The 26,698-nt window shown below is 41.4% G+C and overlaps 1 protein-coding gene across 6 annotated transcripts in view; it reads right to left on the minus strand.

Moving 5' to 3' along the window:
- Positions 1–26,698, minus strand: part of phf3 (PHD finger protein 3) — a 125,047-nt gene that overhangs the window by 44,050 nt on the left and 54,299 nt on the right. For all 6 annotated transcript variants that reach the window (XM_067984044.1, XM_067984043.1, XM_067984045.1 and 3 more), the window contains 3 exons: positions 14,645–14,795; positions 13,145–13,301; positions 396–512 (listed from right to left, as the gene is read on the minus strand). In XM_067984044.1, coding sequence (XP_067840145.1) covers positions 396–512; positions 13,145–13,301; positions 14,645–14,795 — 425 coding nt within the window. The remainder of the gene's footprint in view (positions 1–395; positions 513–13,144; positions 13,302–14,644; positions 14,796–26,698) is intronic.

Here is a 26,698-nt window from a genome sequence, read left to right on the forward strand (position 1 = left end):
TTTTACTGCTTGTTTTCGAAGCCTGTCCAATGCGTCATTATTCATTTGAAGGCAGAATATCCAAAATGGGTGCATAATATTCAAATAAAACCTATAATCAAATGCATTTTAGAGATAGCGCAACAATAAATAACAGTTTCACACTGATTGGACACATTCAGCACAGTTATTAATCATCCAAATCTATTTTCCTTTCTGCTTTTTACTAAGATGCCCCTTCATTGTGTGAATGGACAATGTGAGATATCTAACTCAGCAAAGAACAGAACATAATTTCTAAAAAGGGAGTTAGCACCTCCATTAAAACAGCATTTCAAGTGGATCATAACATGCCAATAGAGGGAGATTAAATTTAGAGATGCAAAAAAATAAATAACAACCAAAACAGATCTTACATGTCTGTTCTCTCTTTGTCTCCATGCAGCTAATTCCTTGGATGCCAACTCCTCTGGACTCATACGAATCAAATGATCAGGTACGATGTCACCTTTTAACACTCGTTTGAACAACAGCTGAAATGATTCAAAGATTGTTCAAAATGAAAATTCTAATTTGTTTCACTAAAACTTACTTTTCATTTCTGTACAGTAAACAAAACTGTACTAAGCCACAGAAATAATTAAGCGATGAAATTGTATTACAGATTGTTCTTCGTAATATTTTAATTACCTTTCTCAATTTTAATTTAAAATTTTTATAATAATATGCAAACTCAAAATTATATCTAACTTCATCCTAGGGTCTTAAAAGAAGTGGCTGCAGAGATAGTAGATGCATTGGTATTAATTTTCCAAAATTCTCTAGATTCTGGAAAGGCCCCATCAGATTGGAAAATAGCAAATGTAACTCCTCTATTCAAGAAAGGAGGGAGACAGAAAGCAGGAAACTACAGGCCAGTTAGCTTAACATCTATCATAGGGAAAATGCTAGAATCTATTATCGAGGTTATAGCAGGGCACTTAGAAAATCTTAATGCAATCAGGCAGAGTCAACACTGTTTTGTGAAAGGGAAATTGTATTTGACTAATTTATTACAGTTCTTTAAGGAAGTAACAAGCAACGTGGATAAAGGATGTGGTATACTTGGATTTCCAGAAGACTTTTGACAAGGTGTCATATCAAAGGCTACTACACAAAATAAGAGCTCATGGTGTAGGGGGTAACATATTAGCATGGATAAAGGATTGGTTAGCTAACAGGAAACAGAGAGTAGGCATAAATGGGTCATTTTCAGGTTGGCAAGATGTACCGAGTGCAGTGCCACAGGCATCAGTGCTTGGACCTCAACTATTTACAATTTATATCAATTACTTGGATGAAGGGACCGTATGTATGGACTGAATGTATGGTTGCTAAATTTGCTGATGACACAAAGGTAGGTAAGAAAGTAAGTTGTGATGAGGACATAAGGAGTCTGCAAAGGGATATAGATAGGTTAAGTGAGTGGGCAAAAATTTGGCAGATGGAATATAATGTGGGAGAATGTGAACTTGTCCACTTTGGCAGGAGGAATAGAAAAGCAGTATATTATTTAAATAGAGAGAGATTGCAGAACTCGAAGGTACAGAGGGATCTGGGTGTCCCAGTACATGAATCACAAAAAGTTAATATGCAGGAACAGCAAGTGATTAGGAAGGCAAATGGAATGTTGTCATTTATTGCAAGGGGAATGGAATATAAAAGTAGAGATGTTTTGCTACAGTTGTACAAGGTGTTGGTGGGACCACATCTAGAATACTGTGTGCAGTTTTGGTCTCCTTATTTAAGAAAGGACATAATTGCTTTACAGGCATTTCAGAGAAGGTTCACTCGACTGATTCCTGGGATGAGGGTGTTATCTTGTGAGGAAAGGTTGGACAAGTTGGGCCTGTATACACTGGAGTTTAGAAGAATGAGAGGTGATCTTATTGAAACATAAGATCCTGAGGGGACTAGAACGTGTAGATGCTGAGAGGATGTTTCCCCTTGTGGGAGAGACTAGTACTAGGGGCCACAGGTTAAAAATAAGGGGTCTCCCATTTAAGACGGGGATGAGGAGAATTTTTTTCTCTGAGGGTCGTGAGTCTGTGGAACTCCCTTCCCCAGAGGCAGGGTCATTGAATATTTTTAAGGCTGAGTTAAATAGATTCCTGATTAACAAGGGAGTTAAAGGTTATAATAGGTAGATGGGAAAGTAGGGTTGAGTTCGCAATCATATTAGCCATGAGCTTACCAAATGGCTGAGCAGGCTCGAGGGGCCGAATGGCCTACTCCTGCTCTTAATTCATATGTTTGTATGTCAGTTAAATAAAAATATTCAAATGCCCCGTGCAGTTTTAGGCTGGTGCAGTGAATTTCAGCAACATTCTCTGCAGTGTTTGAAACATGCAATTTGTTTGACTTTCCTAAGTAAATGATATCCCACATGGACTGTTGAAAGCCCTACAATATGGTGTACCTATGCTTCCAAAAGGTACTTGACAAAAGTACTTAAAAGGCTACTGCTAAACTCAATGCAGTGGGGGATTCAAGGAAAGCATTGGGAATGGGAGGTACAAGCTAGAAGAGTACCACCAGAGGTTTTGGCGGGGGTGGGGGGGCGGTGGTGATACTTGAACGCCTCAGGTATTGAAACTGATGTCAGGAAATTCTTCTTCACATAAAGAGTGCTCTCCATATTGCAATGGGCTTCTGGGTAGAATAATGGTAGCATTATGATCTCCAGTCTCTGGAGTGGGACTTGAACCCACGACTTTCTAGGCGAGAGTGCTACTCACTGAGCCACAGCTGGGACCACAGATGTCTCACTCAAGACCGCCAATCTCCCTTCAAGGAGTAAAATTGTCAATGGAGACAGTTTCCAACATTATTGCTTACAGTTTTACACTATCATTTTATATTTGTTGTTGTGAATTACATGCATAATTGTACTCTTACAGCTATCTTCCATAGATTGACTAGCGTCATTTATAAAAATAAGGATGAATAGAGAAAATATTGAAAAGCTTGCACTGATACAGCTTATCATCAAAATGTCTCACACAATTAATTACTTTTGGAGTGTAGGCTCTACTCTTGTCACAAGGTAAACATGGATGAGTAATGTTATTTGGCCCACTGTAGTTCATCCATTCAGACTCTTATAGTCCCTCCTTTGCAGCAATGCTACTAAATAACTCGAGGGGTTTTGCTACCATTATTCTACCCAGAAGGCCATTCCAATATGGTGAGCACTCTGAGAAGAATTTCCTGATATCATTTTTAATACCTGGGGCATTCCAGTATCCATCCACCCCCACCCGCACCCACCCCCCAACCCACCCTCCGCTGGCATTACTCTTCCACCTTGTACCTGCCATTCTCTGCCCTTCGATCAATGCTTTCCTTGAATCCCCACCGCATTGAGCTTAGCAGTAGTCTTTTAAGTACCTTTGTCAAGTATAGGTACACCATGTTGTAGGGCTTTCAGCAGTCCACATGGGACATTGCTTACTCAGAAACTTCCCCCTTCTGAATCCATGTTGACTACTGTTTCCTGGGTTATTGTTGTACATATAATCCTCACATTTACTCCTGATACCCAACTTCACTATTTTAAACAGTACTGAAAACTACCAGGTCTGTAATCGCCTGTGTCTGTTTTGTTGCCTTTTTTTTTTTTTAAAAGGCCTGTTTTCAACTTACTGGTACTTCGCCGGTGTTCAACGACTCTCTCATAACGAAGGTCAATGCCTCAGAAATATCTTCTCTGTACTCTGGGATAAATACCACATACCTGGGGCTCATTTGTTTTGAGTTACATTTCGGTAGGAAAAACGAGGAGAGGCAATATAAACTAGAGGGCACAATTCTAAAAGGGGTACAGGAACAGAGATCTGGGGGTATATGTGCACAAATCGTTGAAAGTGGCAGGGCAGGTTGAGAAAGCGGTTAAAAAAGTATACTGGATTCTGGGCTTTATAAATAGAGGCATAGAGTACAAAAGCCAGGAAGTCATGATGAACCTTTATAAAACACTGGTTCGACCACAACTGGAGTATTGTGTCCAGTTCTGGGCACTGCACTTTAGGAAAGATGTGAAGGCCTTACTTAGAGAGGGTGCAGAAAAGATTTACTAGAATGATTCCAGGGATGAGGGACTTTAGTTACGTGGATAGAATGGAGAAGCTGGGGTTGTTCTCCTTGGAACAGAGACGGTTGCGAGGAGATTTGATAGAGGTATTTAAAATCATGAAGAGTCTAGACAGAATAGATAAAGAGAAACCATTCCCATTGGCAGAAGGGTCAAGAACCAGAGGACATACATTTAAGGTGATTGGCAAAAGAACCAAAGGTGACATGAGGAATAACTTTTTTACGCAGCGAGTGACTAGGATCTGGAATGCACTGCCTGAGGGGGTGGTGGAGGCAGATTCAATTGTGGCTTTCAAAAGGGAACTGGATAAGTACTTGAAAGGAAAAAATATGCAGGGCTTCGGGGATAGGACGGGGGAGTGAGACTAGCTGGATTGCTGTTGCATAGAGCCGGCATGGACTTGATGAGCCGAATAGCCTCCTTCTGTGCTGTAACGTTTCTATGATTCCATGAGCCCTTTTAGCTCTGTCTACAACTTCTATCTCCATTATATCAAAGATATTAATCCTTATTAAGTCATCACTACACAAGGAGGGAATGTTGATCATGTCCTCCTCTGTGAGCACTGTAGAGGAAGTAATCTTTCACCATATTAGCAGTCTTGCGCTCATCTTTTGCTTCAACCCGGATTTCATCTCTTTTCTGATTGCCCTCTTACTGTTTAAAATCATGGCTGAATTTCTTACTCTTATGTAGACAAACATTCAGATGGTGTATTTAATCAGATTTTTTTGATAAAGGTGTAATTTTAGTTCTTGGAGTGAGATCTAATTTCATAATTATTTTTGGTCACATTTGCAACCATTTTAGTTTATGACAAACTAACAACCAAAATCATTAATTGAAGCCATATTCTCAGTAACAGTTACAGGAATAGTGATTATTGCCATGGCTACACAAGTTTTTCCCCATTAACTCCCAGTTTGTTTGGCCATGCAGATGCTGCAAATGCTGGCACTGAGACTGCATATATGATTCAATTTTTTTTTTTAAATGGCAACTGGTAAAACTCAGTTTCACAACAAAATACTGTCACAGAAATTTCCCTCAAACTTCAGTAGAGTTGGGGGTTGGAGGCAATTGGGAGACAGAAAGACAAGAAACAGAGGATGTTAAAAAAAAAAGGCGTTAGGGAGAAAGAAGGAGCATATCAAAACTGAAATATACAATGTAGGAACAGGATAGGGAGAATTATAAAACCAAGCAGAAGACGACCAAGAAATTGATGAGAAATACAAAGAGGAAACAGGAGAGAAATGTAGCAGAAAATATATAGCACAATAGCTCCAAGCAAAAGACCAGCTCACATGACTTTCCTGGATCTGCACAAATAATTCACTGGCGTAGAATTATGCCCAAAAATCTAGTCGCAGCTTGGCTCAAAGTCACCCAATATCAGTGTAACTGAGATTTCTGAAGTTTGATAGTGATTTTCTTTGCAATTTTTTTTGCTGATTTTTCTTACTGAAACCTGCACTATACGAAACCAAAGTGCTGTCAGTCTCAATGCACCTGAAATTGTTTGGACTGCAAACTACCCACACCCGCCACCATGTGTTCAGAAGGACTAAGCAGCCGGAATGGCCTTCCCACTGGGCATACCCCAGTTCTGCATAATAGCAGCAGAGGAAGAGGAGCAGCAGAGGCAAGAGGCTCAGAGTAAGGCACCATGGCAGAAGATATCAGCGCATTCGCCATTACCCCTATTGGTGTTGCTGCATTTGCACTTGTTTTACACCAGTTTTTATGCTACGACATGAGCTCCGCAGGAAATTTCAGTGCAAATTCCCATCAGCAAGATCGCCGCAGAAACCAAAGTAAATTTCAGTGTAATTTCTGCCTAAGTGTGATCCAAGAAATTTAGGGCTGGTTTTACAAGAAAGATGTAGAATTACTGGAGGGAGTCCAGAGGAGGGCTACAAGGCTGATTCCTGAATTTTGAGGGCTCGTTTACGAGGAAAGATTGTCCACCCTGGAACATTACTCCCTGGAGGAGAATGGGTGGGGAAAACTTGGTAACTGTCCTTAAGATTTTTTTTATATAGGTATGGAGAATTTGGATCCAGGAAAGTTCTTCTGTCTGGCATGGGATTTGAAGGCTAGGGACACAGCTTAAAGTTAAGGACGTCGAGGGAAATGGGAAACTTTAGCAACATTCTTTAGTAAGAGGGTGATAGAATTGTGGACTGAATTAACAGCAGGGGTGGTGGAAAAGGATGTCATGGCAGTTTTAAAAAAGACCTGGATGTATTCCTATTAGGGAAGGGGATAGATCCTCATTTGTAGCAGAAGTACCGTAAGGAAACTAAGGTGGTTTGGAAGGGCAGGCTAAGCAGACCAATGGTCTTTTCATGTCTACAACATTACAATGTTACTATTTAAGAGGCCATCATAAAGCACAGAAGGGAGGTCATTCGGTCTATCGTGCCTGTGCCGGCTCTTTGAAAGATCAATTTTTTCCTTTTCCAGTATTTATCCAATTCCCGTTTGAAAGTTACTATTGAATCTGCTTCCACCGCCCTGTCAAGCAATGCATTCCAGATCATATCAACTCGCTGCATAAAAAAATTCCTCCTCATCCCGTCTCTGGTTCTTTTGCCAATTAGATTAAATCTGTGGCTTCTGATTAACAACCCTCCTACCAGTGGAAACAGTTTCTCTCTATCTACTCTTTCAAGAACCCTCATAATTCACTTACATATTGACGGTATTATTGGGGGTGGGTGGTAATTTTACATAGAATTACATAGAATACACAACACAGAAAAAGGTCATTCAGCCCAACAAGTCTATGCCAGTATTTATGCTCCCCACGAGCCTCCTCTCATATTCTTTATCTAACTCGATCAACATAGCCTTCTATTTCTTTCTCCCTCGAATCTTTATCTAACCTCCCCTTAAATGCATCTAGGCTAGTCACCTCAATTACTCCTTGTGGTAGCAAGCTCCACATTCTAACCACTCTCTGGGTGAAGAAGTTTCTCCTGAAATCCCTACTGGATTTATTAGTGACTCTTATGTTTATGGCCTCTAGCTCTGGTCTCCCCTGCAGGTGGAAACATCTTCTCTACGTCTACCCTATCAAACTCTTTCATAATCTTGAAGACCTTTATCAGGTCACCCCTCAGTCTTCTCTTTTCTAGAGAAAAGAGCCCCAAGTCTGTTCAAACTTTCCTGATAGGTACAACCTCTCAGTTCTGGTATTATCCTAGTAAATCTTTTTTTAACCTTCTCCAGTGCCTCTATATCCTTTTTGTAATATGGAAACCAGAACTGTTCACAGTACTCCAAGTACGGAGTAACCAAGGTTCTTTACAAGTTTAACATAACTTCCCTGCTTTTCAATTCTTTCCCTCTAGAAATGAACCCAGTTCTTTGTTTGCTTTTTTATGGCCATATTAACCTGCGTCGCTACTTCTAGTGATTTGTGTATCTGTACCCCCAGATCCCTCTGCTCCTCTACCCCACTTATCTATACTGAAATTCATTTGCCAATTACACACCCGTTCTGCAAGTTTATTAATGTCTTGCTGTATTTTGTTGCAGTCCTCCTCAGTATTAACTTTATCTCCCACCCACCACCACCCCCCGCCCCCCCCAAATTTGGTGGCGTCTACAAATTTTGAAATAGTTCTTCTGATTCCCAAGTCCAAATCATTTATGTAAACGGTGAACAACAGTGGTCCCAGCACCGATCCTTGTAGAACACCACTTCCCACCTCTCGCCAGTCTGAGTAACTACCTTCAACCCCCTACTCTCTTGTTTTCTGTTTTGTAGCCAACTTGCCATCCATTCTGCTACTTGTCCCCTGACTCCACATGCTCTGACCTTAGTCATCAGTCTACTATGTGGTACCTTATCGAGGGCTTTTTGAAAATCCAAATATATTACATCTACTGCATTACCCTCGTCTACCTATTTCTGTTACTTCTTTAAAGAATTCAATAAGGTTGGTCAAGCATGACCTTCCCTTTTGAAATCCGTGCTGACTAGATGTTTTTCAATTACATCTTTGAGTAAGGATTCCATTATCTATAGTTCCACGGACTTGTTCGATCTCCCTTTTTAAATAGCTGTCCGCCAGTCCTCTGGCACTATTCCCTTTTCTAATGAATTTTTCTAATGAATTTTTATATATATGTAATAGTGCCTCAGCTATCTTCCCTAACTTTTTTTTTAATATGCACGGATGCAATCCATCGGGACCAGGGGTTTTATCCTCTTTAAGTTTGATTAGTTTATCAACTATCTCCGCCCTTTCTATCTTAAATGTCTTTATATCTTTTTTTGATTTCTTCTTCTAATATCATGCCCACCATGTTTGCCTCGGTATTTACCATGGAGACTAAGTAATTACTTAATATTTCTACCATTTCGCTGTCTTTACCTGCAAGTTTATCGTGTGTATCCCTTAGTAGCCCTATCCCTATCCTGATTTTTCTCTGAAATTTCTACTTTGATAAAGAAAATCTACCAGGTAGGGTCATCTTCCTTCTTCCAATGACATGTATCCTCCACACAACAGAGGAACACAGCCTGGCTAAACAGACCCCAGGAAAACAGTGGATTGAGTGCATGCATTAAAAAAAAATCAATGTTGTGGGCAACCAGTGCCTGACATGGATTCCCCCTTCCACACTGAACAAAGCCCCAGGACCATTTCAGTCTCCATACATTTTACTGGGTAAACTTTAGGTCCACAGCACTAATTTAAACTGGAGATGCTGCTGTAAAAGCAGATTTCTTGGAGACAATGCAGCAACTGGTCCAATATGATGTACTTTAAATATAAGCATTACGTAATCAGGGATTATTTGCATACGTAACCAAGCGCCTTGTCCCTTGATAATGAGTGTTCATTATAGTTTTATAAGCACAACAGATTGCATGATCAAACTGGCTTTGCATCATTTCTTCCTACTGCATACAAGAGCTCAATTTGAAAGGCATTCAGTTAATTTACTGGCATATTATTACAGCCTCATAACCAAACACAGCTTGAAGCAGACTAATGACTTTACTTCTGGGTACTTGCATGCCATTTACTTACTGCCAATCAGGATTAGGGCATGTACATTTAATGATATTTGATTAATAACCATTAAACAATGGAAATATTTTAATCTCCATTAAAAGACTTCTCCTAATTAGACAACCACAGAGAGTATCAACAATACTAAATTCTGACTTAAAAAGCTTTAAGTATTGTTTAAATATAAGGGAAGAAAAAAATTAGAATTAAGAACTAAATCAATCTACAATATCTTTACAATTTGAATATACTTAAATATTTACTGGCAAAATTAAATTTCATAACTCTAGGAATGAATTCAAGGTTTATGAAAGTCAATGAGCAAGAACTTGAAAACTGGAACATATTTCATAATTGGGAAAAACTACAACTGTCTGTTCTTAGATTCTTCTGGAACCGATAGACAAAACATTTCATAGTGTAGAGTTAAACTAACACTTTCACATCAATGAAAACCAGGATCAGGCGTATATTCATGCAAAATGAATTGGCAGTATAAATCAGATATCAAGTCTCAATCTAAATCCCAAGCGCACTGAACTCAGGAAGTGTGACACTCCCCCATCCTAGATAGCTATCTCACATTACTGAGTTTATAGCCGCTGCACTTCTATCTAGTGCAAAGCCACATTTTGAAAATATCTAGGCGCCACTCTCTTCTAACATTAAATATCATGTATTGGCAAGTAAAATTAAGGAAAACCCAAAGATGTTTTATAAATACATAAAGAGCAAGAGGATAACTAAGGAAAGAGTAGGGCCTATTAGAGACCAAAAAGGTATCCTATGTGTGGAGGCAGAAGATGTTGGTATGGCTTTTAATGAATACTTTGCGACTGTCTTCACAAAAGAGAGGGATGATGCAGACATTGTAGTTAAGGAGGAGGAGTGTGAAATATCGGATGGGATAAACTTAGTGAGAGAGGAAGTATTGAGGGGATTAGCATCTTTGAAAGTAGATAAATCACCAGGGCCGGAAGAAATGTATCCCAGGCTGTTAAAAGAAACAAGGGAGGAAATAGCAGAGGCGTTGACCATCATTTTCCAATCCTCACTGGATTCAGGCATGGTGACGGAGGATTGGAGGACTGCTAACGTTGTACCATTGTTTAAAACAGGAGCAGGGGATAGACAGAGTAATTACAGGCCAGTCAGTCTAACCTCGATGGTGGGCAAATTATTGGAATCAATTCTGAGGGACAGGATAAACCGTCACTTAGAAAGGCACATAGTAATCAAGGACAGCCGGCATGGATTTGTTAAGGGAAGGTCTTGTCTGACTAACTTGAATGAATTTTTTGAGGAGGTAACAAGGAGGGTCGATGAGCGAAGTGCATTTGTTGTAGTCTACATGGATTTTAGCAAGGCTTTTGACAAGGTCCCACATGGCAGACTAGTCAAAAAAGTACAAGCCCATGGGATCCAAGGGAGAGTGGCAAGTTGGATCCAAAATTGGCTCAGTGGCAGAAAGCAAAGGGTGATGGTTGACAGCTGTTTTTGTGACTGGAAGGCTGTTTCCAGTGGGGTTCCACAGGGATCAGTAGTAGGTCCCTTGCTTTTTGCGATATATATTAATGATTTGGACTTAAATGTAGGGGGCATGATTAAGTTTGCAGATGATACAAAAGCTGGCTGTGTGGTTGATAGCGAGGAGGAAAGCTGTAGATTGCAGGAAGATATCAATGGACTGGTCAGGTGGGCAGAAAAGTGGCAAATGGAATTCAATCCAGAGAAGTGTGAGATAATGCATTTGGGGAGGGCAAACAAGACAAGGGAGTACATAATAAATGGGAGGATACTAAGAGGTGTAGAGGAAGTGAGGGATCTTGGAGTGCATGTCCACAGATCCCTGAAGATAGCAGGACAGGTAGATCAGGTGGTTAAGACGGCATATGAAATACTTTCCTTTATTAGCCGAGGCATAGAATATAAGAGCAGGAAGGTTATACTAGAACTGTATAAAATACTAGTTAGGCCACAGCTTGAGTACTGTGTGCAGTTCTGGTCACCACATTACAGGAAGGATGTAATTGCACTAGAGAGAGTACAGAGGAGATTTAAGAGGATGTTGCCAGGACTGGAGAATTTTAGCCATGAGGAAAGATTGGATAGACTGGGGTCGTTCTCTTTGGAACAGAGGAGGCTGAGGAGTGATTTAATGGAGGTGTACAAAATTATGAGGGGCCTGGATAGGAAGGACCTATTTCCCTTAGCAGTGAGGTCAATAACCAGGGGGCATAGATTTAAAGTAATTGGTAGAAGGATTAGAGGGGAGCTGAGGAATTTTTTTTTTCACCCAGGGGGTGGTAGAGGTCTGGAACTCACTGCCTGAAAGGGTGGTAGAGGCAGAAACCATCAACTCATTTAAAAAGTACCTGGATGTGCACCTGAAGTGCCATGACCTACAAGGCTATGGACCAAGTGCTGGAAAGTGGGATTAGGCTGGGTGGCTCATTTTCGGCCAGTGTGGACATGATGGGCCGAATGACCTCCTTCAGTGCCGGACATTTTTAATGATTCGATGATTAGCCACCCAGAGAACACAACCATTTGCGGCGCCCAAACATGCATTCTCAGAGCTTATTTATGGCCAACCTCTGTGTCCTGTAGTAAAGTCCAGTCACAGAGTAATTCTGGTCTGCCCACTGCCTAATGCAACCCCACAGGTACCAATATCAGACCAGTAGCTTTGGTATAACATCCCATAATATTTTGCGAAGAAATAAGAGCCTTGCAATGAGGAAAAACTCTAGCCAGTATGCAGTTAAACAAAAAATTTTCTCCTTCGACTTCGAGGAACATAGGAACAAAAATAAGATATTCGGCCCCTCGAGCCTGTGCCGCCATTCAATTAGATCAAGGCTGATCTCAATCTTTCCTCCATCTACCCACCTTGGTTCCATATCGCTTAATACCCTTGCCTAATAAAAATTTATCAATCTCAGTTTTGAAATTACCAATTGACCCAGGCTCAACAGCTTTTGTGGGGGGGTGGGGGGGGGTAAAGAGTTTCAGATTTCCACTACCCTTCTTATCTCTAAGAAACAATCAAATCAAAAAGGAAGTTCATACCACATACAACTATACTATGTAACTGAGCCACTCCATGTACATTAAACTCAGTGACTGAAAACTGAGTTGCACGCTTTAGGGAAAACAGCTCACTTAAATGGTTAATCAAAGAAATCTTCAAAAGGTATAAACTACACTTTTACTACTGAAGGAGGCACAAAGGGGATGGGGGTTAGAGGAAGCAGAGAAAGAAGCAATGGAATTCGATTCTGGTCACCGAACCACAAGGGAGACGTTCCAGTATTGGAGGCAACGCAACAAAGAAACACAAGGCTGATCCCTGGTATCAGATGTTATGAGGAAAATTGAATCTTGAAAGAAGAAATAATCTTCTTTGAACAGGTGATCTGATATAAGAATACAAGATAGTTAACAGCATGGAAAAGGCAAATAATGAAAAATTGCAGTAAACTGCATGAGTAGAAAATTGGGAGAGAGGTTCAAACTAGTAAAAGATAAATTTAGGAATGATAATCAGAAAGTTATTCCTCACAACAGCATGATCAACAAATGGAATGGATTTTCAGATACAGTAGTTAGGCAATCATTTAAGAGTCAAATAGATGCTGCAATGGGGTGCCTTTAGGGTATTTCTAGATGGATGATCCAATGGCCTCTCTTTGTCCATAATTATCTTGTGAAAATTATGAGATTAATTCTAGTATTAGTTGATAAACTTGTCAGATCTGAAAAGTAACTCACCCATGACAATTAAGCAAGTGAAATCTGCCAGCACTAACTGAACACAAAACTTATTCCCTCTGTTCAAGACATTTACAGTATAGCAAATAGAAAGATAATTCCCTTCAATCCAAACTCCCAATCAATCGATTCTACTATATTAATCTTACAAAACAAAACTTAAAAATCAGCATACCTCAAACTTTTATTTTAAGCTTTTTTCCAACAATTGCTATTTACATACTTGATTTTTGGGATCTTTGAGGTTAAACATCAAGCTCCTGTATTTGCTTTTGTATTTAGTATCCGTGTCCCCGTAAAAAGAAAACAGCTTTCTCTCAATCCTGGCTGCGACCTTTGTTGCTCGTTCCTCTGGAACTTTCAAATTTGATTCTGAGAGCCTGAACAAAAGTGAAATTTGTTCCATTGTTAGTGCATTAACAGTTAAAAGTTATTAATCAGCTGCATTGTATTCCTCATGAGACCAATACATATGTTTTCAAAGGACCAGCAGTCTTTGGGGCTGGGGGGGTGGCATAAGGTATCCCAAGGGATCAATGCGGAGATCAGCTTTCTGATTATCTGGAGCCGGATATACCTCACGCTATAATGAGCACAGTGTCTTGAGAACTCGATGTTCTCTATTTTTCTTTATTTTTCTGTAATGGTTGATTAACTGCACGGGGTTTTCTACTTCTGAGCTCACTAGCCCATGTATATGCACTGATGAAAAATACTTTCTGCAGTGACAGCACTGCTTTACTTTGGTAGCTGACATTGTCTTCAAAAGTTAAGCCAGGGATCCTCCCAATTTACGGTGACTAGCAAAATACAACACTTTATGGCTAGTGTTTAAACTATAAGAAGAACGACATGACTTATATCCAGGTGGTAAAAGAAAGGGGCAAAAGTTAACCGCTGAACTTCTCCACACCAGTGGGGCACTTTTGACAGGCAATTTAGCTTGGGAATAGCCTATTGCCATTTACAAATTTTGAAGAACAAGGGAGTTCTGCTTTAACAATGAATAACATGGTAAACCTTTATAAATCACTGGTTAGACTTCAGCTAGAGTATTGTGTCCAATCCTTTAGAAAGGATGTCAAGGCCTTGGAGAGGGTGCAGAGGGGATTTACCAGAATTTTAGCAGGGGTGAGGGAATTCAGTTACGTGGAGAGACTGGAGAAGCTAGGATGTTCTCCTTAGAGCAAAGAAGGTTAAGGGCCGATTTATTAGAGGTGTTCAAAATTATGAGGGGTTTTGATAAGAGGGAGAAACTGTTTCCACTGACAGGAGGGTCGGCAACCAGAGGATACAGATTTAAGATAATTGGCAAAAAAGCCAGGGGGGAGATGAGGAGAAATCTTTTTACTCATCAAATTGTTATGATTTGGAATGCACTGCCTGAAAGGGTGGTGGAAGCAGATTCAATAGTAACTTTCAAAAGGGAACTGGGTATATACTTAAAAAGAAAAAAATTGCAGGGCTATGGGGAAAGAACAGGGGAGTGGGACCAATTAGATAGCTCTTTCAGAGAGCCGGCACAGGCATGATAGGCTGAATGGCCTCCTTCTGTGCTGTATGATTCTATGATTCCATGACTACTGCACCAAGTCTGCTTTCCCACCTAGTCACCCTTCAGATTCTTTGTTGATTCCATGGAGAAAAATAATAGACAATCTGAACCTTACTATTGACGGCTTTTAAACAAAAATGCAGGCCAGAATATAACTCAATATTTTACCTTTTTGCTAAAATTTCCTTCAGAGAATGGCGGACATTCTGTCTAATCTGCTCAACAGTTGGTTGAGGGGCAGAAGGACTGGTTGGAGGCGGTGCACTGTTTGGTCCTCCTTTATCTGCTTTCTTCTTCACAGCTTGTTTGTCCTTTAAGTCTGAAATAAATATTTTTTAAATATATAATTCGCATTGTCTGAATTTGGCAGACTTTTCCTAAAAACAACTATATTTTTTGCACCACAGAAAAGGAGGCTATGGCTTCACATTTGTGTTTCCCTGCGCTGTGATTTCCCCAATCATGACTTTGAGGAATGGTTGGGCACTTCCCATGTGGGGGCAACTAAAACTAGAAGACAGTTAAGCCAGCAGAGCCCTCATAATAGACATACAGCACACACATCGCACCGGCACTTTGGTATTCAAACATTACTGCATTCGATTATACTGCCATCTTTACTATCTCTTATCACTTTAACTTTTCATTAAAATTTAGTGACAAATATCCTATTTAATCCAATGACTTTATTGTTCTTCCTTATTGTCATAGAATGAATATTTTGTATGAGGTGACTGAAATTCAGATCCTAGAAGTCCAAGTGTTATTTGCATAGTATTCACAAACTGGTGTCCACACTGATTTTTTCTTAAAAAGGAATAGGAGCAGGAGTAGGCCACACAGCCCCTCGAGCCTGCAACGCCATTCAATAAGATCATCACTGATCTTCGAACTCAACTCCACTTTCCCGTCCCAATCCCCACATTCCTTGATTCCCTAAGAGTCCAAAAATCTATCAATCTCAGTCTTGAATATACTCAATGACTGAACACCCACAGCCATCTGGGGTACAGAATTCCAAATATTCACGACCCTCTGAGTGAAGAAATTCCTCCTCATCTCAGTCCTAAATGTCCGACCTCTTATCCTGAGACTATGTCCCCTAGTTCTAGACTCTCCAGCCAGGGGAAACATCCTCTCAGCATCTACCCTGTCAAGCCCTCTTAGAATCTTAAATGTTTTCAATGAGATCACCTCTCATTCTTCTAAACTCAAGAGTATAGGTCCATTCTACCCAATCTCTCCTCATAGGTCAGCCCTCATCCCAGGAATCAATCTAATGATCTTTTTTAAAAAAAAAATTAATATATACTTTTATCTGTATAGCTTTCTTGAAAATTTAATTGCAATTATTTGTGACATCAGTAGATTGCTGGTAGACCTAGCACTCCCAAATCCTTTTTGTTTCACCTTTAGTATTTCTAGACCCTCTTATAGTATACTTATGATAGCTATTTTTCCTGCCAGTATGTAGTTCCTTTCCACTGCTTTGAATTTCATCTGCCACTAATGTGCACAATTAAAGATTTTCTATTTAATTTCATACATTTTTTTTTAAGTCCTGGCTGCTTTGCTCTTCTTGACCACCCCCCTTCCCTCTCCTCCCTTTAGTATCATCTGCAAACCTGGCCAATTTGCATTTGATTTCTGCTTCGAAGTCATTAATGTATTTTAAAACAGGAAGCGCCCCAGCACAAACTCCTGGGGCACTCGACTTTGTATTTCCCCTCACTCTGATGTTGCTTCCCCTAACAAGTATGGCCTAAAATTTCCTCTGTGGGCACAACCCGCAAGTTGGACCTGGAATTGTGCCATTTTGCAGATGTCAAATTGCGCCTAAGTATCCTCGTAATCTAATCAGAATACGCCAGAACATAAAAATAGCCGTGAATCCGCTCGATGTCCCAACGTGGTTGAAATGTAATTGGAACAGAGTCAATGGGGCCTCACGGTGCAAGGGTGGACTATAAAAGTCAAAGAAAAAAAATTGCTTTACAGTGAGATAAGAACATAAGAAATTGGAGTAGGAGTAGGCCATACAGCCCCTCGAGCCTGCTCCACCATTCAATAAGATCATGGCTGATCTTCTACCTCAAACCCACTTTCCCACCCGATCCCCATATCCCTTGATTCCCTTACAGTCCAAACATCTATCAATCTCAGCCTTCAATATACTCAACGACTGAGCATCCACAGCCCTCATGGGGTAGAGAAGTCCAAAGATTCACAACCCTCTGAGTGAAGAAATTTCTCATCTCAGTCCAATATGGCCCACCCCTTATCCCAAGACTATGCCACCTAGTTCTAGACTCTCCAGCCGGGGAAACAGCCTCTCAGCATCTACCCCTATCAAGCCCTCTCAGAATCTTATATGCTTCAATGAAATCACTTCTTATTCTTCTAAACTCCAGAGAGTATCGGCCCATATTTTTTGATCTCACCTCATAGGACAACCCTCTCATCAGAGGGTAAGCAGCACATAGCTCTCTGTGGTGCAGATTATTAAAATTAATTCATTTAAATTGTTCTTTAGAGTCTGAATTGTCTCAAATGTTTCGCTTCCCACAGATGGCTGATACTGAATCACAGAAGGCAGCTGCCGGGAAGAGGGCTTTCAATTTTGCTGACGGAAACCTTCAGGCTCTCTTGGATGAGATAGAAGGGAGAACTGAGCAGCTGATCACCTCCCAGGTAACCCAGCTCTCGCGTGCAGTCAGGAGGCGAATGTGGACCTAGGTTAGAGGCATTGGGTGCAACATCAATCGTGCCCAGGACAGCGAAATAGTGCCGAAAGAAGTTTAACGACCTGACTAGATCAGGGAATGCAAGAAATTCGTGGATCCATAACTTTCTCCCACGCCCAGTTCAGTCAGGACATTCAGGCGGATGCTGATTAGTGACCTGTCTGTGAGACCCACTGAAAAATGCAAACCAGTAGCTCCTTCAATTGCTCCACACATTTAAAACACTGCAAGCCTAATCTTTTCCATTTATGTCTTTTGTGGGGTAAGAAAGCACATAATATGCACAAGAGGATGAAGAGTGGGGGAGCTGGAGGAGGGAAACCAAACCTTCGCACTCTGACCCCTATGCAAGCAGAAAGCGATGGAGCTGCTGGGCTGTCGTATCACCGTGGCCACACTGGAGGGCGAGGTGGGGGAAAAAAAGGTCCACAACCAGGCGAGTACCTGCCCGCTTGCTATTTCTCAATGCTCAAGTACAAGACAGTGCCACAGGCTTCCCACCCACCCCCCAATGAAATCTCAGCACTGGCAAGGACAAACCATTTTAACCGTCATTTTTCTTCCTGCAGGTCACCAGAAATAGGAAGGTAGCTGCTGTGGAGGAGGGATGGAGTGGGGTGGACTCTGGGGAGGTGGAGGAGGGGACGAGGGTGGGTGAAAGGAAGGCTAAACTCCATCCAGAGGAGATAAGAGTCTGACTGTGTTATGCCGTCCATGCCCATTAATCTGCCAGAGGAGGGACCAATGGAAAGCCAGAGCACCACACCACCGCACCTTCTTGGGAGTGCAGCCGCCAACCCACCCCCGAGCAGTGACAGTCAACCAGGTACTAGCGTGAAGACGTTAAACCGATGCTTCCACTTCGATGGGCGGCAGCACCACCCTGGGTTCCAGCCTTACCGCAGCAAGAACGTCTCCAGCCACTCGAGGCAGCTCAGGATCTCAATCCTGGGACGCAGGCAGCAGCATCCCTGTTCCAGGAGCAGATGGCCATAAGGATCGATGAACTACAGGCCCGCAGCCGATTAGACAGACATCCCACCACGATGCCCCAACTTTCCGATCAATCCACAGTAACCAGTAGACAGCGCAGGGAGGCAGCTGTCAGAAGAGCTCGTCCAGGCACAGGGGGCCAAACAAGGTGTCTCAAGGGAGATGGGAGAATTTTAAGCCCATCTCTACTATCTCCTCGGGCAGGGCAGGGGTGGGGGAAGCTGCCTGGCTGTAAGATATTTACCATCTCACTGTTGTTTCCAGTATTTAAAAAGATGCATGTTTGAAAATGTTAAATTTTATTTGTGTTTTTGAAAAGTTATCAAAATTGTGCACCAAATCAATCAAAATGCTTACATAATTTGAACCCAGGTTTACAGCCGTTCAAATGCTTGATCTTGTTTATAGTTAGATTTTTGTAAATGTTTCTTTCAAATTTCTAAACAAGAATTTTACATTTAAATCAAACATTTGTTATATGGTATAAAACATATGTTTATGATATAAAATAAGATTGTTTTGAAAGTTATAACAGAGGTTTAACTTTTTTATAGAAACGTTCTAACAATTTGCACTTAAACATTTTTGTAATAAAATGTTTTGAATTTGAAGAGATCAGTGTCCAAGTGTTCTTCCTGTTGCGATCTCCGTGGGTGCTGGTGGCGGGGAGGCGGTGCTCACTGGATGAAAGCCTGCTCCACAAGCCACACTCCGACAGCCCTGCCCTCTCGAACTCATGCCTCCTGCAGACACCACGTCCCTTTGCTCCAGCTCCCGCAGTGCAGGATTCCTCTGCTTGTATTGGCTCCTCTGCTGGGATATTGAGGTCCAGAACTTGACGCTTGGCGAAGTTGTGCAGGGTGCAGCACACTACGACAATCTTTGCCACTCTCCCTGGGAAGTGTTGAAGTACGTCACCAGACCTGTCTAAGCACTTCAGCACCCCAATGGTTCTCTCGATGACCTGCCTGGTAGATACATGCACTCGGTTGTGCCTCTCCTCTGCTTCAGTCTGTGGGACGCAAATGGGCGTCATCAGCCAAGGCAACAGAGGGTAAGTCTAGTCACCGAATATCCATCCTTCACCCCGAGCTTGCGTGCTATAACTGAACTGCGTACAATGAAAGCACCGTGTCAGACACCCAGGTGCTGCACATTAACATGCAGCATGTGCAGCCGGGCGTCGCAGATTTTCTTCACATTGAGGGAATGGAACAGAAAGGGCTTCATGTAGCTTTGCGGGTTCTGAAGGGGAGCCGTCAGTGCCACGTGCGTTCAGTCAATCGTTCAGCGCAGATTGGGAAGCCAGCAATTTGATAGACGCTCAGTGCATTCTGCCTTCACTCCACCGCGGACATTTCATTGATGAACTCTCCAGCCCTATGGAACAGGGAGTCAGTCACCTGCTGTGCCTCACTGCTCCTTGACGGATCCTGCGCAGGTCCCCCGCGGATGCCTGGAAGGAGCCACCATGATCACCTTAATTTCCACTGTTAGGACTCTGCAGCACGTGGACCAAGGCTTCAGGTCATCTCAGAGGAAGTCACAAAATCGGGCGATGGCCTCCCTTGTGAATCGCAAACAACCCACAGTCAGCTCCTCAGACATCTCCTGGAATATCAGTCAAGACCTGTATACTCTCTGGACAGGGTACCTGCGAGAGGGGTGCAGTCTCCTCCTATGGTGCTTCACTCTTTTGGCCTCTCCCTCCAGTATAGGCTTGTATAATGGCTTCCTGCAGCAGCAAGAGATGATGGTGGCTTCAATTCTCTCCTGGTCATCTGATCTGCAGTTACTTCAGGTGGCTATGGGTGACTGGACGCGATGTTAAGAGACCACTGCCCGCCCCCCCCCCCCCCACCTCTGAACATGCGCAATTGGACGATACTTGCATTTGAGAGCTGGGGGTGTGACCAGAGATTCATTCAGATGCAGGGTTTGATGGACACACGTAAGTTAAAAGATTGAGGATACTTTGGGTGTAATGTATTTTTGAGCATAAGTCACTTAAGCATAACATTCGGCAATCTTTTAAGCCACGTAATTTGTTTGCGTCCAGATTGCACGACTCTCACAGGCGCAAATGCGGAGGAAGCTCCAGGCCATACCTGTGTTCCTTCCTTGAGCTAATTTTATTATCTATGGCCAAGTTCTACCTTGAATTCCCACTGCTTTCAGCTTGCCTAATATGAGGGACTTTATCAAAGTACACCACATCATGTGGTTTTCTACTGTGCACTTGAAATGCCACATCCTTAAAAGTCAATGAGTCTTATCATCATGGAGGATCTTCCCCTTCTAAAGCAATGCTAAATGAATACTTTGTATCCATTTTCACAGTAGAGGAAGACGACAAAATGCCAGTGGTACAAGAGAACCTGAAAATAAGTCAAGGGGAGGAACTTAGTGGATTTAATACAATTAAATAAATGGTAATTGAGGAAACGATGGGACTTAAGGTATACAAATCTTCAAGGATCTGATTGGTTTAAACCAAACAGGGGGGAAAATTGCTGATGAGTTAGTCATAATTTTCCAAAGCTCTCTAGATTCAGGAATTGGATTGGAAAATTGCAAGTAGCACTCCATTATTTAAAGAGGGAGGCAGAAACCAGGAAATTCCTGACTTGTCAGTTTGACATCAGTTGTGGAGAAGTTACTGGAATCTATCATCAGGGACAGAGTGACTGCGCATTTCAACAACTATGAGCTGATCAAAGAGCATGGACTTGTGAAGGGTAGGTCATGTCTTGACTAAACTCGCTGAATTTTTTTGAGGAGGTTACTAACATGGTGGGCGGGGAATATCTATGGATATTGTCTATATGGACTTCCAGAGGGCATTTGATAAGGTTCCGCACAAGAGATTAGCAGCTAAAATGAAAGCACACAGAATCGGAGGTAACCTTATGACATAGATTAGTAATAGGTTGGGAAATAGGAGACAGAAGGTAGGGGTAAAGGAACGTACTCTGATTGGCAGGATATGAAATTTGTGTCCCCCATGTATCTGTACTGAGGCCTCAGATTTTCACCATATATATTAATGACTTGGATGAAGGAATAGAGAGTTGTACATCCATTTGTACATGACACTAAGTTAGGAGGCACATTGTGTGTAAGTTGTGCAAATTGGAGCAGGAAGCTACAAAGAGTCATAGACAGATTAAATGAGTGGGCAAAACTGTGGCAGATGGAGTTCAATGTGGGGAAGTGAGAGGTCCAAGAAAGACAAATCAGAATATTTTCTTAACGGAGAGTAACTAAGAACTGCAGAGGAGCAAAGGGATTTGGCTGTCCAGGTGCACAAATCACTAAAAGCTAGTACAAAAGAACAAAAATGGAATGTTGGCCTTTATCTTAAGGGAGTTGGAATACAAAAGGGGAGGAAGTTATGCTTCAATTATACAAAGTCTTTATCAGACCTCATCTGGAGTACTGCCTTCAGTTTTGGGCACCGCATCTCAGGAAGGATACACTGGTCTTGGAGAGGGTACAGCGCAGATTCACCAGAATGATACCAGGTCTTAAAGGTAAACAATTTTACAACACCAAGTTATAGTCCAACTGAATGACAAAACAGGCTCGAGGAGCTGAATGGCCCACTCCTGTTCCTATGCTCCCAATGCTGGCTTGCATTTGTTAGATTATTCCCAGAAAAATACTCAAGTCTGTTCCTGATGAATCATTCCATTATTTTAACAAGTATTGATGTTAGACTGATACCTGGATCCCAGACTGATCCCAGTCCATCACCGGCATCTCCACATCATGACTACCATCGACACCACAAACTGCCGGCTCACAGTGGAAAGGATATCCAAGAAGACTGGACTATAACTTGGTGTTGTAAAATTGTTTACAATTGTCAACCCCAGTCCATCACCGGCATCTCCACATCAGGTCTTAAAGGGATAAGCTTGGCTTGTATTCTCTTGAGTTTAGAAGGTTGAGGGGTGATGTAATCGAGATGTTCAAAATGGTAAAAGAATTCTGTAGTGTAGATACAGAGAAGTTATTTCCTCTGGTGGGGGAAACCAGAACAAGTGGGCACAATCTTAAATTTAGAGCCAGGCCATTCAAGAGTGAAATCAGGAAGCACTTTTTCCACATGAAGGGTAGTGGAAATCTGGAATTCTCTCCCCCAAAACACTGGATACTGGGTCAATCGAAATTTTTAAGACTGAGATCGACAGATTTGTATTAGGTAATAGTTTCAAGGGATATGGGTCAATGGCGAGTAAATGGAATTGAGATAGAGATCAGCCATGATCCAACTGAATGACAAAACAGGCTCGAGGAGCTGAATGGCCCACTCCTGTTCCTATGCTCCCAATGCTGGCTTGCATTTGTTAGATTATTCCCAGAAAAATACTCAAGTCTGTTCCTGATGAATCATTCCATTATTTTAACAAGTATTGATGTTAGACTGATACCTGGATCAGATATGTCCCCTTTCCTGTAAACAGATACTGTTAACAAGTTTCCAATCTAATGGCATCTCAAAATTCATTGTCTCTCATGACACTTGTCAACACTTCACCCCTAAACTCTCTCAATACACTGGGATAGATACCAGCTATCCTCAAGGATTTGTTTCTTGAGGCATTTATGTCTGTTCGGAACTCCATCTCATTGTCAAAGACCTTAAGTCCACACGGATAACTTTTGTTCCAGTTGGACATGTTCCCATAATCTTCTCAGGTGAATACTTCAAGGAAATGTTCAGTTAGTATACTAACAACAACTTGCAATTATAAAGCACCTTTAACGTAGTGAAATGTCCCAAGGCGCTTCACAGGGGTGTTCAAACAATATTTGACAACGAGCCACAAAAGGAGATATTAGGACAGGTGACCAAAAGCTTGGCAAAGAGGCAGGTTTTAAGGAACGTCTTAAAGGAGGAGAGGCAGAGTGGAGGGGTTTAGGGAGGGAATTCCAGAGCTTAGGACCTAGGCAGCTGAAGGCATGGCCGCCAATGGTGGAGCAATAAAAATCGGGGTCTCGCAAGAGGCCAGAGCTGGCGGAGCGCAGAGATCTTGGAGGGTTGTAGGGCTGGAGGAGGTTACAGAGATAGGGAGGGGCGAGGCCATACAGGGATTTGAACACAAGGATGAGAATTTTAAAATCGAGGTGTTGGTGGACCGGGAGCCAAAGTAAGTCACGAGCACAGGGGTAATGGGTGAATGGGACTTGGTGCAAGCTAGGATACAAACAGCAGAGTTTTGGTTGTGCTCAAGTTTATGGAGGGTGGAAGATGGGAGGCCAGCCAGGAGAGCACTGGAATAGTCAAGTCTAGAGGTTACAAAGGCACGGATGAAGGTTTCGGTAGCAGATAAGCTAAGGTAGGGGCGGACTATTCTCCCTCAGTTTCATTTCCATTAGCACCCCACCTTGAAAAGAATTGAAGAGTAAATCAACAAGTACTGGCTAGGAGATGGCAAGTTTTGGGTATTAAAAGCCTGATTGGTTCTCTGTTTGGAGGAAAGTTGTGAAGAGCAATGGGCAAAAGCAAAAGTAAAGTTCAAAAGAATGATTCCATGAAAGTAAAAAAGGTAGTTTGTGAGAAAATTTAAAAGAACAAAAAAGTCCGACAATCTCTTTTGGATTTAGCAACACCTACAAGAGATTGTGACAATCTATAAATGGTGGTACTATACCAAGCGAACCAATAAACTTTAAGTTAGAACTTGTTTGTTTGAAGCTAGTCTTTTAATTTAAAAAAACAGCCCCACACATCTGGCAACAGTTCAAATCAGAAACAGTAGCGACTAGTTCTGTAGAAATTTAGATTAAGAACCAATCAACCTCCCCTGGCATTACACAGGAGTCAAGACCAAGAGCAGTCTTCAGGTGAAGCAGGGTTACAGGGCAGGGGGCAATTGGACCAGGGAATGCAAACAAAATTCAGTCTCCATTTTAAGGTTGTACATTCAGTCCTCCACTGGTGGGAGGGTATAATTACAGGGTAACGAGTTTACATAAGCAGTTTTCATTATAAACGTGGGCATGGGAATTTATAATGGAAAAGTTGCAAAGTGTGCATAGGCATAACCTTTTTAAAATATATTTTATATATAAATGGTGATCATCCTGTCTGTTTAGATTGAACCTGCTGCAATACAACTTTTTTGGGGAGGAAACCAGTATTGAGTGGTCATTAAAAACAGGAATGTTTGGACTGTGAGCAGTCTTTCTCGTCACTCACCACCTTGTTGTGCACACATTTCTCTGATTTCAAAGTCATGGGATATGGAATTGAATAGAACAGGTTTGATGTGGTAGATCAAATACCCCAAGTTGCAAATGAACCATCTGGGGCTACACTAAACGATGGTTTCCTTCCTTCCTCCAAATATTCAGAATGAGCTGCCACCAAAGCTGGACATTACAACTTCAATTTAACTGAACACCTAATTTGAACTTGAAATATTCAAAGATTTCCCTGATGAAATAGCAAAGTTCACTCTTCCCTATACATAATTAGGAAATACATGGCGCCCTTTCTAAATCAGCATTTCACAAACATATATGAACCTATAATGTCATTAGAACCCTATGCCTCATCTCATCATTTCTGAACACTTTGTTTAATAGATGTGTGCCTTCTGACAACTGTATTTTAAATTCTGAAATCCATTTTACAGCCAGTGAATTTTATAGTGAAACCTGAAGTTCTCATTTGAAACCTAGGTTTACAAGAAAATGATTTTATGAATCAATACCATAATTTACATACAACAATATATCCAGGAGAATTATAGGGATGTTATGCTAGAACTGTATAAAACATTGGTTAGGCCAGCTTGAGGACTGCATAGAGTTCTGGTCACCACATTACAGGAAAGATGTGATTGCACTAGAGAGGGTACAGAGGAGATTTACGAGGATGTTACCAGGGTTGGAGAATTTTAGCTATGAGAAAAGATTGGATAGGCTGGGGTTGTTTTCTTTGGAACAAAGGAGGCTGAGGGGAGATTTAATTGAGGTATATAAAATTATGACGGGACTAGATAGAGTGGATAGGGAGGACCTATTTCCCTTAGCAGAAGGGTCCGTGACCAAGGGGCATAGATTTAAAGTAATTGGCAGAAGGATCAGAGGGGAGCTGAGGAGAAATTTTTTCACCCAGAGGGTGGTGGAGGCAGAAACCATCAACTCATTTAAAAAGTACTTGGATAAGCACCTGAAGTGCTGAAACCTACAGGGCTATGGACCAAGTGCTGGAAAGCGGGATTAAGCTGGATAGCTCTTTTTCAGCCGGCACGGACACGATGGGCCAAAGGGCCTCCCTTCTGTGCTGTAACTTTCTATGATTTTATGATTCTAATTCATAAACCCCTTTTGAAGTAGAATTTATCTGGTTTGTTTAATCTGTGTTTCAAACTGAGTAATATCAAAGAATAGTTGCTGCGTTAAATTTTTAAAAATATTCCTCCTCAAATCATAACCACAAAAATAATAAATTATATGGCTAGAAATCTTGCGTTGAGTAATAAACTACAAATTATCAGTGAGCCTACAGCATTGACATCACAATCGCTTTGCCTCTTGTATGCACAAAAAACAGAAAGAACAAGCTCCACTTAAAATTGAAAGTGCACACTATAAATAACTACAAGACATCAGGAGCTGATTGTAAGACTGATGCACAATCTTGTCGTTCTGATGATTACAACTATCAAGCTTCAGTTTCCTGATGTATATCACTTGAATCACCTCAAATAGATTACTGCCATATAACCAATCCCAGGCATTTTTATTCAATAAGTGATTCATATTGATCACTTGAAATAATTTTTAAAATGGTACCCAATTTCTAAGTTCCAGCTAATGGCCTTTAGGAGTCAAGGGTGAGTACCGCTAAAAATTTTTGAATTGAGAATCTCTGATGTGGGCCTGGTTTTAAATTTTCGATTTGAATATTTTTGGAATACCTGTATCTAATTATTTAAATGTCGATGTTAAAAATGACCAATAAAGGATATTAAATCCACTAGGATCATTCCAACCAAAGTACTTTCAACACACCTCTATTCACGCCTAGTTGTAACACAACCTAATAGTGTTATTTCCCAATAATCAATTGTGGATTATCACACTGGACATTGCATTATTTATTCCAAAGCTCCATATCATCACACGGCAACTCCAAGTATTATGCTACCAGTTGATGGCCAAAAAATAAAACCAACACCACAAACCTGCATAAATTTTTCATGTGTGTATGTATATATGTGGATAATCCCACTGTACCAGCTGACCTCAGTTGGTGTTGTACAGGAGTTAAGACCAAGTGTAGTCTTCATGTGAAGAGGGATTAGAAGTTGGGGAATAATTGGACCACAGCACACAGATATAATTCAGCCCCCATTTTAAAGTAATGCATTATGTCCTTATATTTCCATCATGAATATCTATTTTGGAGGGAGGGGGAGAAGAAAAGGAGCTCAGCTGGACTTTTTCAAAAAATACCTCTGCTTGG

Source organism: Heptranchias perlo, chromosome 5, assembly GCF_035084215.1.
Source record: "Heptranchias perlo isolate sHepPer1 chromosome 5, sHepPer1.hap1, whole genome shotgun sequence".
NCBI lineage: Eukaryota > Metazoa > Chordata > Chondrichthyes > Hexanchiformes > Hexanchidae > Heptranchias > Heptranchias perlo.